Source organism: Ilyonectria robusta, assembly GCF_021365365.1.
Source record: "Ilyonectria robusta strain PMI_751 chromosome Unknown BGZ61scaffold_9, whole genome shotgun sequence".
Classification (NCBI taxonomy): domain Eukaryota; kingdom Fungi; phylum Ascomycota; class Sordariomycetes; order Hypocreales; family Nectriaceae; genus Ilyonectria; species Ilyonectria robusta.
The window spans coordinates 700,122-714,216 of NW_025764443.1; the positions used below are offsets into that span (position 1 = coordinate 700,122).

The 14,095-nt window shown below is 54.5% G+C and overlaps 2 protein-coding genes across 2 annotated transcripts; one reads left to right on the forward strand and one right to left on the reverse strand.

Annotated features, from left to right (window-relative positions):
* The first annotated feature begins 2,245 nt into the window (after window positions 1–2,245).
* BGZ61DRAFT_236080 (uncharacterized protein) lies at window positions 2,246–6,341 on the forward strand. Its single transcript, XM_046238276.1, has 5 exons — window positions 2,246–3,273; window positions 3,326–3,435; window positions 3,491–4,972; window positions 5,034–5,765; window positions 5,816–6,341. Exons 1-5 carry the CDS (start codon window positions 2,503–2,505, stop codon window positions 6,180–6,182), a joined length of 3,462 nt encoding a protein of 1,153 aa, XP_046104736.1. The 5' UTR covers window positions 2,246–2,502; the 3' UTR covers window positions 6,183–6,341.
* A 1,923-nt stretch (window positions 6,342–8,264) lies between these two features.
* Window positions 8,265–13,814, reverse strand: BGZ61DRAFT_477685 (uncharacterized protein; the record flags this gene model as incomplete). Its single annotated transcript, XM_046248930.1, has 6 exons — window positions 8,265–9,804; window positions 9,853–10,692; window positions 10,749–11,784; window positions 11,840–13,127; window positions 13,222–13,589; window positions 13,661–13,814. 6 exons carry the CDS (start codon window positions 13,812–13,814, stop codon window positions 8,265–8,267), a joined length of 5,226 nt encoding a protein of 1,741 aa, XP_046104737.1.
* Between the last annotated feature and the right edge of the window lie 281 nt (window positions 13,815–14,095).

Here is a 14,095-nt window from a genome sequence, read left to right on the forward strand (position 1 = left end):
CTCCACCTCCGTTCCGCGACACACGGACCCTACACGAAGGAGCGCGCTGATGTGGTGACCTGTACGCTGGCTGGGCTGTCGTACGGAGGTACACATGTATCGGTCGCTATCGAGGTGGGATGTGGGTTGCGGGTTGCGGGTGGTGGGATGGACGATGGCTGATAGCGGAGGGATGGACGTGCCCCCAATCCTTCAGTCAACTATCCGACCACGCTCGCTGTTCCATGTTATCCCGCCGCATCCTGTCCATCGTCCATCCCACCTCCTCCACCCGTAATCACGACGCCTACCTCAACCCCCGGAGGAACAAAGGGTACGCCCATAACCGTACCTTTCGCGCCATAATTCGTCGTGCTACGTACATAGTACAGTACTCACGGCCGGGCTGAATTAGGCCTGGACCTAGACCTGGACCCGGACCTGGAAGGCTGGACAGGCCCAGGATGTCGTCTGTCGCATTTCACACACCCTGGAGGCTTCGCTGACTGAATTGCCTATAATGGGCACCCCAAGCAGCTCCAAGCACAGTCACGCATCCACGAGATCAAATGTACCCACTGTAGTTTCGAAACCCTCCGGACCCGTCGCGCGCTACTCGACGCCCATGGTGCTGCGCGGACTCCACGCCACTTCGGCCTCCTCCTCCACCAGCAGCACCACCACCACCAGCCCTCCAGTCCACCCAGTGTGTCCACCTGGTCCGTGGTCCACCGCGGCGCTGGGCGGGCCACGCTCGCTCGCGACGTTGCACGCTCCTCCTTCCATCTCCCGTTCTCTTTTGCGCGTCTCCGGGGTGCTCTCTGGCTGCTCTGTCTCCTGTGGCCTGGCTCCTGTGGCTAAGCGTACCTAAGGTAACTAGTGGCTGCGGCACCTACTTCGTACAGACTGCTATGGCTGCTCGGATGCATCCACGACCGCGCCGTTGGCTGGTCTCTGCCCTGTCTCGCCTTGTCCGCCACTTTCCAGTCTTTCCTCTGCCTCGTCCTAACTTGCGGTGTTGAGTTGGCGTGCGTCGTCGCATCTCGCGCTTGCTTGCTTGCTTTTTTCCTGTTCTGCACTGCTCTGCTCCCACTTGACCTGACCTGACCTGCTTGTTTGCTTGCTTGCTTGCGCTCCCCAATTCCCTCCTCATACGACTACGACTACGCCCCCCTCCCTCCCTCCCTCCCCAACTCCATCGCATCCATCTCACCTGGCCTGGTGCGGCAGTAACTAACCGGCCGACCGTACTTCTTTGTCATTCATCATGCCCAATATCCACCCCCCGCTGGACCCTTCGCCTCCGCCCAGCCCTCCCAGCAAGGCCTCAGCCGAAGCGCACGACCGTTGCCATTGCCCAGGTCTTACGTAGCGGAGGTACCTTGCGCAAGCACTTACGCTGCAGAAGTACTTCGTACGGCCCTAAGGACCCCCCCTTCTCCGAGTACCTGGCGGCCCTAGCCCAGGCGGTTCCAGGTACAGTGACTTTCGCCCACTCGCATCTCCAACGGCAGGCGTGTGGGTGGCAGAAAAAAACGGGCTCGCAGGGGACCTCCTCGACAACATCATCCCCAGTCGCCGCCAACAGCCAGGTTCTTCCACACCCCTGGGCCCTGCTAGCTTCTCCGACTGTCAAAAGTCGGCAGGGTCGGTTCATCAATTGGTTCCCAGCAGTCTCTAGCTGCTCGCGCACCCCCGGCTCAGACCGTCTTTTTGCTCTTGAGGCTGTTCCGGGTCCCCAGTCCCAGCACCAGCGCCGGTGCGCCAGTCCTGCGTTTGCGCTCGCTCTCAACTCAACGTCGACATCATACTACGACCAACCAGACAGCATCCTAACTCGCCCATCCGTCAAACTCGGGCCTCTCCCAGACTTCCACTCACACCTCACACACCTCCCATTCTTCCTCTTCCGCTTCCGCCCTTCGTCTGCCGCCTCGCTTCGCCTCATCTCGCCCTCTCAGTCTTCCTTGCGGCGTCGCGTCTGCCCCACCGTCGCCCGTCGCCCGTAGCTGGTCGCCCGTAGCTGGTTGCTGGTCGCTGGTCGCTGGTCGCTGGTCGCTGGTCCCTGGACCGAAGAGCTTGTCGAATCTCGTCTCTGCCCAACTGCTGATCCCGCCGCGCCGCCGGGGCCATCTGGGGGCTTGCACTTCACTGACTACTCGACACATCCTTCTCTCTTCAACATCTACCAGTACCATTACATACCGTCTCTGTGTTGACAGTACGGAGTTGCGGTACTTCGTACTTGTCGTCATCCCCAGTTCATTCCGGACACGCCCGCCCCCATGCCGACCCGGTCTTGAACTGCCATTGCTGAAAGGGCCCAATTAACACCCGCCCCTCCAGCTCCCGACTACCAGGACCACCAGGAAGCTTCACTCACTCCCCCGGGACCCTCGCGCCTCGCCTCCGCCAAAGCTCTCCATCCATGGCCACCGCCTCTCTGTGGTCCCAGCTTTTCTCTTCGCACTCCTGATTATGTGTGCAGGTACGACTATACATATATAGCACACCAAGCCAAGCATGGATCCAGGACCCGACAGTAAACGGCCTCGCCTTTCTTCATGGCCGGCCGGCGCACCACAGCAAGGCGTATCGCTTCCACATCCTCATCCTCATCATCATCCACAGTCGAACCAACTGCCGCCGCCTCCGCCCCCTCCTGGGCCTCTTCACCATCCCGCCTCGAACCCATATCCGCATTACCCTCCACGATCCATCGAACACCCATCTGCGCCGCCGACACCAGCTCCCGCCTCTGCTCCTCCGCTGCACCCAGAAGCTGATCGTCGGCATCATGAGCCAGAGCCATATGCGCACATGCAAGACCACTACCGGCAGCCGCCGCCTCAGCAGCAGCAACAACCACCGCCACAGCACCAGCATCCCCACCAGCCTCCTCCCTCACCGGCGCATCCAGCGTACCAACCGTATTCTTCACGGGATCCTCCCATAAAGCGGGACCCTGCCGAAGACCAGCGCCGACCGAGCTCGACAGGTCATGCGCCTGGGCCTGAGGGCTTGCCGTCAACACCGCATCTCGCGCATCCTCCTCCACCTCCACCTCCGGGCCCCTACTCGGAGAGCCAACCGCGACACATGAGTTACGAAAACGCACCCTCGATGCCCCCGACCCCGGGTGGCTACCGGGCTCCCAGCTACCCTCCTCCCACCCCCGTGTCCCATCAGCCATCTTACGAGCAGCATGGAGGTTATTCTTCAAACCACGACTCGGCGTTTTACAATGTCTACACGTCGTCAGCGCCAAAGAAGAAGAACACCCGCGCATCTCAGGTTAGAATCGACCTCGTTCGGTTTGCGAGAAAATTATTGACAGTAGATGCAGGCTTGCGATAGTTGCCGACAACTCAAAGCGAAGTGCGACGAGACGAAACCGTGTAAAACGTGTAAGGAAAAAGGCGTGGAGTGCAAATATAGAGACCCGGTGCCAAAAGCGTATGCCTCAACCCGTGGACCGAAAATCTTCATCACACTAACACAATGGAAATAGCACCGATAAAGCTCAGGCTGACATTCTGGACGGACTCACAGCCGTCCAAGGTACCTTGTCCACCATCATGAACCACCTTGGAAGGTTTGACCAGAGGCTCGTTAAAATGGAGTCATTGTTACCCAAAAACGCCACCCCTCTGGAACTGAAACACGAACCCGTAGCTGAAGAGGAGTACAAACGCCCACCTCCTTCTCCTTATATCACCAACGGTAATTCCGGCGGTGAAGGTTATTACCCCAGCGAAACACCGAGAGACCACCCTTCCTCAGATCATATGCCCCTACGAATGATGGCCGAGGACGAGATGGAGGTTGAGCCAGGCCCACCAGTTCCTCCTGGAGAGCCTGCCATCCCCATTAACCACACGACTCTTGCCGGCTTGCTCCTGGACTGGCCATCAATCCGCGAGCTAACTAAGCATCTCCTCGAACGCGAAGGGATTCGATTTATTAGCGAATACCCCATCAGTCAAGAGCAGAACAGGGGCGTCTTGATTGTCTATGGGCGCGGCGAAGACTCTCACCCATCACGGCATATCCGAGAACCGACCGATCACGGAACTCTTGACATGGCAGACGATTCATCCGACATGGCTTCGCCATCGCCTGCTGCCGATTGGGGCCAGCTCGGCGGTCTTAGCCCACCTGATCAAGTCGAGTACAAGGGCGGTGTTTTGGCAGTCGACGGCAATCCCGACTTCTCGGAAGCGAAGGTGTGGCTGTACGTGGAGAGTTTCAAGGAACATATCTTGAACATGCACCCCATCATCCAGCCCAAGTTCCTCGACGACTGGGTTCGACACTTTTTGGATACCCTCCCCACCTCGCACCCAAGATCATCTAAGCCTCAAACCTCAAAGCCTGCTTTTGCCGTCGGTGGAGGCTCACAGACCCCGGAGACCACAGGCGCGAAGAGAAAGCGATCACCTGGACCTGACGGATCCGAACCTGCCACCCCTGCGCCCCCGCGGGCTGGTCGACCAGACCGATCGATTCATAGCGCACTAGTTCTCAGTGTCCTCGCACTGGGAAAAATATGTCTATATCGGGACAATGTGCCCGACGTTGTGCACTCGTCGGATCCTATGCCCCATGGAAGCCCCATCACACGTAATGGAGGTGTCCCACCGTCGCCTACACAGGGTTCTCCGCCAGCCTACTCATCCCACTCGCACTCCTCCGGGCTGCCGTCTCCGAAGGAACAGGAACGAGGAATACACAGTCGGCGCTCTTCCATCCATGGTGTTGGAGGCTTGCGCTCTGGGTATAGCCTGAAGAAGAACTACGAGGTGATTCCTGGTCTGGAGTACTTTGCATACGCCACCGATATTCTTGGAAACCACACCGGTGCATACAATAACATGAAGAATGTCTATGCCAACATCTTTGCTGGCTTATACCACGGCCAGTTGGGACGGCCAATGGAGAGCTTCGCATTCATTCACAAGGCCAGTCACAAGTTGCAGGTCATTATGAGACCGTAAGTTCATTCCTTTTCTAAGAGCTTGTATCTTTGAACATACCATTAACCGTTAATTCAGGAGCCTGGACAAGTTGCGGAGAATCAAGCGAAACAGCGAATTCATCCAGGAGACAAAGTACAACCAGCTGGCTTTGACTTTCTGGACTTGCCTGCAACTCGAGAGTGATCTCATTGCGGAGCTTCAACTTCCCCCCTCAGGACTCCTATCTTACGAGGACGACATGCCGCATCCGAACATGAGTCTTCTCGAAGGCTACAACCAACGAATCCTGGACAGCTACCCCGGACAGTTGTATCTCCGAACACATCTCAACAGCATCCATCGAATGTTCTATGCCCCCGAAGACCCTAGCAAGATCAAGAAGGACCAGTTCAGAAACGTCAGTGTTGTATCCGATGCGGTTTCGGGGATGCACTGGGTAGCTCCCAGCTTTGCCTTCCGAGAGGACGATCTCCCGGCAGATGATATCCTGGCGGCACGACTACGAGCGAAGTACTGGGGCGCCCAGGTGATCACCTATCGACCCTTTGTTCGGCAGATCCTTCAGTTCTCGCACTCGGTGAAGAACCACCCATCCAGCCCCAACTTCCCCACAGTGACGTCTGAGTTTCGTCAGGACGTCATTGCTCCTGTGATCCACCCCAAAACGAGAACACACGGCGATATTGACCCCAAGGTTGTGGAGCTTGCTAAGAAGGGAATCAAGGCTCTGATTGAAAGCACTCGCGCTTTCCATGGACTTGGTGTAGAGCGACCCATCATTACCAACGTCTTCGGTACAGCACACGCGTAAGTTGTTCCCCTCTGATGCTCGATAATTTAAACTGACCATCTCTTAGTCAATGGGGAAATCTGCTGGTTCTCTCAGCCGCCTTCAAGGATCCTGTTCTTCACACCTATGTTAATGAAGAGCTGTTGAAAAGCCTCTTCCAGAGGACCATCCTTTTCTTGAGACAGTCGGCTACCGGGACGAGCTCTCTGAGAATCGACATGCATATCCTCGAAGGCCTCCAAAGAGATCTCTTCCAGAACCCCGAGGCAAGGGCAAACTCAAGCTTCTCGAGTGGCAGCACCAGCGCGCCGGGATACCAAACCCCCAGGCCTGCACCGATGGCTGCGCCACCGCAGGTGCCTCACCCAATGAACGAGCAGATGCTCGCACGACCGATGCCCCATCACTTGCAGGTCTCGCCACATGGGCAGTGATGAATTTGGTCCACCGCGGCTCTCACCACGGCTCTCACCACACACAATCGGCTGATTGAGGCGTTGAGGACTTTCTTTCCATTAATCATCATGAAAACGGCGTTTGGAAAATGGTTCAACTTGAACCTGACATTATATACTTTTCTTTTTCCCCCCCAGCCAGTGTACGGAGAGTTGCGTGGCCCTTGAGCATTATACGCCACCGAGACGATGAACTCTGAGAATAGAGCAAATACCCCCTGCACACATACGACCCCTCTTCTCGGTGTGGCAAACACGATCCGCATTGTCGACTCAAGGTGGGAGTCATGATCTGGTATGAGCCGATCAGGGCACCTGTTCGACCACTGTACCATCAACGACGGCGTGGCAGAAGACTATTCCCCCTCGGGTGCAAACCCGGCACTCGATATCTCACTTAGTGCATGTACATACATCCATGGATTTAGAGGGCTGTCATTACTTGTGTTTTGTTTATATGGCTTGCATTGCACGGCTTTGTTTTGTGGATCAGCTACGACAGCTTTGAGCAACATGGATATCACATTTGTGATAGTGTGAGGAGGAACAAGGAGGAAGCGGTCGTTGGAATAGCAATTTGGGCCCTGGTAGTGGGCAAACGTTGGGTGGCATGAGTGGAGGACTCTGGAAAGTTCACAATTGGATAGTTCCTGGGTTACGGAGGATGGCAGTCCTGGCTATGCCAGCGCTTAGATGAGAGAATTGAGAAACTTGATTGAATTTTGTTTGGCTCAGTGCCACCTTGGACATGGTTGTCGCAATGTTGTGTGTACAGAGTACTAGCTGGTTGGTGAAGATGCATGATGAAACGATGCCGATCCGAGACATGGACAGATGTTGCGAGTTTGATTGGATTGGTGGAATAATGGCCTTACGAGCGGTCGGAGATGGATGTCCGATGGGATCATGTTTGCAGACGAGATGAAGATCAGAACGGCCGCGTAGCCCTTGTCAGTTGCGTCCCGATGTGGTTGTGCCGATGATGTTAAGCGAGAGATGGATGGAGAGCTGGCCATCCATCCGACAAAGTACTGTGCTACATAGCGCTGCGTACCTTTACCTGGAGCCGTCTTGGCCTGTGCGTGTATACGTGTGTGCTTGTGTACCATTGCATGCCTGTTTTTATTTGTTATTGTTGTTGTTGTATGCCTGTCTATTTGCTGTATCCTTGTCTGATCGCCGGCGTCTCTGCTTGTCGATCGGCCCCTGTTCCCTATCAATGACACCACTTCTCGCCTGTCCGGGGCTGCTCCGAGGTCAGTGCCCCTCGCTGTGCAGCATCTCCGATGATGAACATGAGATGCTCCGAATGCGGAGCGAGAGCGAGGGAGGGGGGTGCCCGTCGTGTAGACATCACCCCACCGGATTCCAGAAGCCTTCTCGGGGAGCCAACGCGAGCATCCTAGCTTGCTTCTAGGCTGTTGGTTGCAGACTGCGATCCCTTGCTTGCTCTAGGGGGAGGGAGCCTGGTCGAGGGCATAGTAAAGCAGGGCTGGTGGGATGCATAACTGGCGAGCTCCACGGCCTGGGGTGCGTTTCTAGATGACGCCGTCCCGAGGAATTGGGAGCCAGACACGTGATGGAGACATGACCTCGGGAGTTGCATACGGCAGGCGGCGATAGAGGCGGCTGGGAGTCGGTGATGTGCGAGCTGGGAGATGTTGCGTGTGAGGAACTGGGCGAGAGAAGGGTTGGCATGGCTGGCATGTCGGGGACCAAGATAGTCTCGGGGTATTTTTTTTTGTATACTAATCTTGACGGCATGGCATTTCGTACAACGCCTGGCAATCATCTTCGCTTCTTCATAGAGCTGTGTCATGTAAACCGTCATGAACCCCGAAGCTCCGAGTTTCTCTTCTTACCGCAGAAAGACAGTTGCCACACAGTTTACCGAGTTGGGACAGCACACTAAAGCCGAAGAGATGGACGACTACAACAGATAGACTATGACAGAGATGCACCAATGTTTCACATCTAATCGACAGATAATCTCTTACGTGCTATTCTTGGCTGAGAGTAACCCTCGTTTTTCGGTTTCATTCCCTCCATCCAACAGCCAGATCAAGCTCCGATCTTCATGAACTTGGCCTCGTAATCTTCCTGCAACAGCTCAAAGGCCTTGAGGACATTCAACAACCCACCGCCAAGGGAACTTTGCGCCGATGAAGGTGGAGGGGTGGAATCCTCCTCATCCGAATCGTCCCATGCTGGCTCTGACTCCGATTCGCTGCTTCCATCATCCCAACTGTCGAGAACCTTGGCCTTCTTCTTCTTCTTGGCAGGATCCTCCTTCTTTTCCTTGGCCGCTACCGGCTTGGCAGCTTCCTGTTTCCCCCCGAGCTCCTCGGTGTCACTCTCGTCCGACCCATCGCTGTCGTCGTCTCCGCTTGTCTCCAAACCAATCAAGTTCTTCAGGCTAGATATGATGGCCTTGAGCGTCATGGAGAAGTCTTTGAGGAAAAACCACACGTCTCCGACTTTGATGCGGTTCTCGCGCACCAAGTCTTCCAAGCTACCATGTTTGTAGAAATCCAGAATGTACGAATTGAGATCAGTACTAGTGTCATTCGGCCAAATCTGGATTTGCGGAATCAGAGACTCCTCGAGGAAGACATCTCCTCGGACTGTAGAGCAGAGATCCTGGACAGTGTCGAAGTCGTCTCCAAATCCAGAGAGGGATACAAACGGAGATCGAATCGTAGTGCCTTCACAACCCAGGGACGCTCCCCCAGTAGCTTCCGATGGTCCAACTGCAGTCTGAGTAAATGGCATCGTACGGTCCGGCTTATCGCCGAGGTATTGGTTGATGTAGGAGTGGACGCAGTCCTTGAAGATGGACAATGTCTCTCCGTTGTGCTGGACGAGCATGGTCTCGGCGGCTTCTGGCAGCTTCGGAAGAATGACAGAGGGAGCCTTTCGAATTTTGTCATTCGACTCCTTGACGCGCCGAACAGGGATTCTGCTAAACAAGTGGCTGAGCACCAGCATCATCTCGAAAAGAACATTCTTGGGATCTTTTTCTATGTCTGCACATAGCTTGTGGAAGTAACCACCACGCAGCAAAGAGTGGAATGCAAACACCGAGTTGTCAGTGAAGTACAGGTGTCCGACGAGGTCAGCAAAGTTCAGTGGTGCTCCGCTTGCAGAAAGGAGGTTTTGTCTTCTCAGATACTCGATGGAGAAGCGCACGTGGTGCCTCACCGACAGATCCGCATCCGGTCCGCCGAGGTACAGTTTGTTCTGCGATAGCAAGGCCTTGACCGAATCCATGGCAAATTCCGAGTTTTTGGTGCCATCCAAAAGACCGAACAAGCGGAGGATCAGAGTCGTTGAGATGGGGAACTGGCCCTTTAGGTCGGGAAGCCGCGAAGCCATGATCTCGTACACACGTTCATGGGGAATACCATTGAAGACAATGTTGCCCAGGAGATCGAATCCTCGTCGTCCGGCACGACCTGAAGCTTGACGATAGTTTTGCGTGTTGAGGAAGACCGAGTCTCCGCTGAAGATGACCGTCTTGCAGGGCATGTTGACTCCCAGAGCGAGAGTCCCGGTGGCAACGACGACTCTGAGGTATCCTCTCCGGAACAAAATTTCAACACTGGTTTGTATGAGTAAGTGTCTCGATCAAAGGAGTCTCTGCACTTACATCTGGCGGTATCGTCTGTTCATACCCGCGTGATGGACTCCTAAACCCCTTTCAAGAGCCTTCATCAACAACGGTGTGACCTTTTCCCGGCGCAAAGTCCGAACCATCTGGTCAAACTCCGACTTTTGCACCTTTGTTGTATCGGCAAAGCTGTATGGGTCCAGCGGAGCATTTATATCAAAGCTCTTCCACTGGCTGATGTCTGCGCTTCCCTCATCGCGAGCAAGGTCTAGCTTGGAGACCTTTGACGCATCGCCAGCTGCATCTTTGACTCGGGCACCAGCCTTGGACTCACGCTGATCTGCCATTAGCTTCTCCCATTGCTTGAAGTCCTGGACCTTTTTGTTCCAAGCAGCATCCCCGTCCTTCCATTCTTGCTCTCTCTCTTCCATTTTTTCGGCCATGTAAGCAACGGCTCTCTCGCACTCCATACGATCGTAGTTGAAGGCAAGCGCTGGCAGCGCGTCCTGTGAGTGAAGCTCACAGACCAGAGAAAAGAGGCTCACAACATGGTCAACCTCTTGGAAGGGTTGCTCAATGTACTTCTCCGTCGTCTCCGTCGACTTCAGAGCGCCGTTTTGCTGCCCCGTTGGGTCAAGGCTAGTCTGGAGCGTCTTGAGAGATGAATCAGATGCCTCCATAACCTGTCGAAGAGCCGCTTTCAGACCCTTCTCCCATCCGACAATGTCGGATTTGGAGACAATGTGTGGCAGGACTTTTTTAGGATCCAAAGCATCATATTTACTCATAAGGTCAGGCGAAAGATGTTCCTTCATCTTTTCCCACAGTGTGAGGCAGTCCCTGGCCTCCAAGGTCAGGTCGTCCAGCGCGGCACGGTTACTGGGACGTGTTAGTATTTTGTGTGGTTTTGAGAATGATTGAGAATGAGCACGTACTGGTCTTTGAGTGCAACAACGGGATGCACAAACTTGAAGTTTGGACTGATAGCGTTACCCTCATCCAATCCGGGGACAGGTAGCCGAGGAGTTTTCGCGAGCTCGCCGAAGGTGAACTCTCCAGGCGGCGGCTGGTATATGAACTTGCGGAGATCGGAGTATCGCACGTCATGGACCACCATGGTCATATCCGAGCCCTTCTTTCCTCTCGCCACTCGTAACCAATCTCGGAATTCATTGGGGTTTCCTACCGTGGCGGATAGTGCGATGATGGGGCATGGTGCCAACAGCAGCAACTGTTCCCAGATGACACCGTCTTCAGCCTGGCCAATACAATGAACTTCATCGAAGATGATTCTCTTGACGCGGCGTGACCAGGAAGTCGGCTGGGCGGCATTTGAAGGCGACAGCAACATGGTCTGCAGGACGTCAGGCACGGTGACCAAGACCTGGCACCCGCTGGGGTTGTTGATACGATAATCTCTGGTATGGATTGCCCAAACAGACTTGCCCGCCTTGTTGTGATAAGACTTCGAGAACCTGGCCTCGACTTCAGCAGCAATCTGGTTGACCAGGGCTTTCGTGGGCGCCACATAAACCAGCACGGCATCATCGTTCTCCTCAAGCACCTTCTTCATGGCGTAAAACGAGATGAAGGTTTTTCCCGCAGAAGTGGGAGCAACGACCAGAAGATTTTCATTGGCGTCAATGGAGTCAAGAACCTTCCGTTGCCAAGCATCCGGCTCGAACGGTACACGCGGGTCGGGCTTTGAGTCAAATCGTCGTTCCATGTAAGGGCCGCCATGTTCAAGTTGGAGAATGCGATAGTCTCGAACAAGCTTCGCCGCATGTTTGGCTGCTTGGACATCGATGAGGAAGGACAGCTTTCGAGCTGGTTCCCCAACGCTAACATCAAGATGAGGCATCCGTAGGCTCGTCGTAATGCCTTGCACGGCATTTGCAATTTCCGGCGTGCAAGTCCCCGACCACGAGATCCCCTGGAGGGAGTGCCACATCATGGAAATGAGGTACAGTCCTAAATAATTCAGTATTTTGCGGGTTGAAGGGACTCCAGAGGGTGCTCGACTAACCTTCGAGAGACATTTCACGCACGTTCTCGCGGGTTTTAAGCCAGATCTTGCCAAGAATCTGGCACAGATAGAGTCGAACCTCGGGACTAAGAGAGCCGTGATCATTCCGAGAGCGTGTAGCCAGGAACTTGTCTGCCTTCAGATATCTGCTGATCATACTCGGGTCCGTCTCGAACTCTGCGCACTTCTCAGCCCAAAACCGGATGACATCGTCACGCTTTGCACGGATCTTTCGATCTTGGATTTCTTGGGCAGCCTTGAGAGCTTTTTCCTTTCCGCCCTTGTTGGCAGACTGCTTCCCACCCTTCTTCTGCGTCTCTTTCGCCGGCGGTTTCCCTGGCTTACTGACTGAGCTTGGAGTATGGCGAGCCCCGACAATAATGGTTTCGGGATCGAGCATCTTTCCGGCCGCACTTTGGAGACTCGCTGCATATGTAATAATCTCTGACATCTGATGTTGCTTGCGTTTCCTAGCAAAGAAGCCGAGTGGGGCGGGGTTCTTGTTGAAAGGAACGACAGGTTTGCTGGTGTTGTTGCTTTTGTTGTTATGCCAGTGTTTCAGGTCTTCAAAAACAATGTTAGCAGCCGGGTTGATGGTCTCTTGAGCTTCGTCGACCTTGATGTTCTCAAGGAATTTGCTGAAGGCCGGGTGGTCAAAGGCTAGGATAGCTGGGGTCTTTTTCTCAGATCCGGTTGGCGGCGACGAGGGAGCGCTTGGGCGTTGAGCAATGTCGAATTCTGGCTTCGAATAAGCGGATTGGATTTGGGCGACTTCCTTCCAGAGACTGCAGGCAGCTTCCATGATCTCTGCAGGTACAGGGCTGTTGGTCTTGACTTTCTTTAACATGAAAGAGAAGACCCGTCCATCGATGAGGTCGAAGAGGTCCCAGGTCAATTCACAATCTTCCGACTCGCTCGCAGCCAAGGATTGAGAGACCTCGGAGAAGAGACGAAGAAAAGGCTTAGCCTCAAAGTCCCCGCTTGTGGCTTCGCATCTTCTGTTCTGTAGGGAACACACTCGGAGTGCGGCCATGTGCAGAAGTAATGCATGAAGCTCGTCCAGAGTATCTTTGGGAATCTCGTCCGATGACAGATTCTCGAGGACGCCAGAACAAAAGTTAACAGCAAACCACTCTCTCAAGGTCAATTCGGAATCGGAGTCGGGCTCAAGATATTCGTCGATGATGCTCTCTTTCTCCGTTGACGACTCAGATGGCTGGCGTGAAGGAGTCTTGATCTCGAGCATGCCAGTCGAGACTTGCGTCCCGCTCAGCAAATGAACAAACACCTAAAAAAAAAATTAGTCTTGCTTCAATGGGTCTGTAAATACTCGGGTGCCATGCCTTTGAGGTCTCCCAGGCGATGAAATTGAAGATGCCAACATGTCTCCCGCGGCTGGCAAACTTCCAGATCAGGTGACGAAGTTGCACGGTCCTCGATCCTTCGTCTCCATCTCCTTCGTGGCAAAGGATGAACTGCAGCGAATGAGTAGATAGAAATTCGGTAAAAGAATCACTCTCGAAGGAATCGAACTCGTGGACTTCGGATCGAATGTCCGATCTCGCAAGGTGCTGGATGAGAATGGCCCTCGTGAGATGGTACTTGTACGCATCGGCAGCGGCTGCTCCCTCTGGGACACAGACATCATCGAGGTCTCGGAAGAAGAAGATGTCAAAGTTACAGCCTCGCTTTTGCAGGTCATTCAGGAAGCTTTCCACTGCGTACACGGCATGGAGGAGCTGGAAGCCGCCTATTACTCGTTCAGCCGCTCGGTCCTCTTTTTTCGTGGGGCTAAGGCGAGTGAGGAGTGAGGACACATACCGTCAAAATCCACTCTAGACTGCTCCAGGCAATACTTGATGAGCGATTCTCCATGAATGGCAAACGGCTCGCCCCCCGCAAAATCCCCGACGATGTCGACTTTGATGGTCTGCTGGGCAGAGTACCACTCGAGGAGGAGCTCCTCGTGGCTCATCTTTTCCGGCACCTGAGACGGCGTATGTCCTGTCTTGTGATGTGAGGCGGGCTTGGGACCGGGTTGTTGATGAAAAGGCGGGTGGAAGGAAAGAAAGAGAGAAGGCGATAAGAAACAGTCAGCAAGGAAACTTAGCCGATTGACAAACAGGACCAGCGTGATTCACTGTCCGCCCGAGTCCACTTCTGTTGGAGGCCCACCAAAAGCGAGTGTTTGGAGTGTGCCAACGCCAGAGACAGCCCTAGTTATGCAGCGCAGGCTCTTTTCCCTTGGGCTCGATT

Bases quoted from the DNA above. Each gene is read 5' to 3' on its own strand.
- BGZ61DRAFT_236080 (XM_046238276.1), top strand. From the start codon at position 2,503: ATGGATCCAGGACCCGACAGTAAACGGCCTCGCCTTTCTTCATGGCCG. The intron at 4,973-5,033 runs GTAAGTTCATTC...CCGTTAATTCAG, and splicing joins TTGCAGGTCATTATGAGACC to GAGCCTGGACAAGTTGCGGA. The intron at 5,766-5,815 runs GTAAGTTGTTCC...ACCATCTCTTAG, and splicing joins GTCTTCGGTACAGCACACGC to TCAATGGGGAAATCTGCTGG.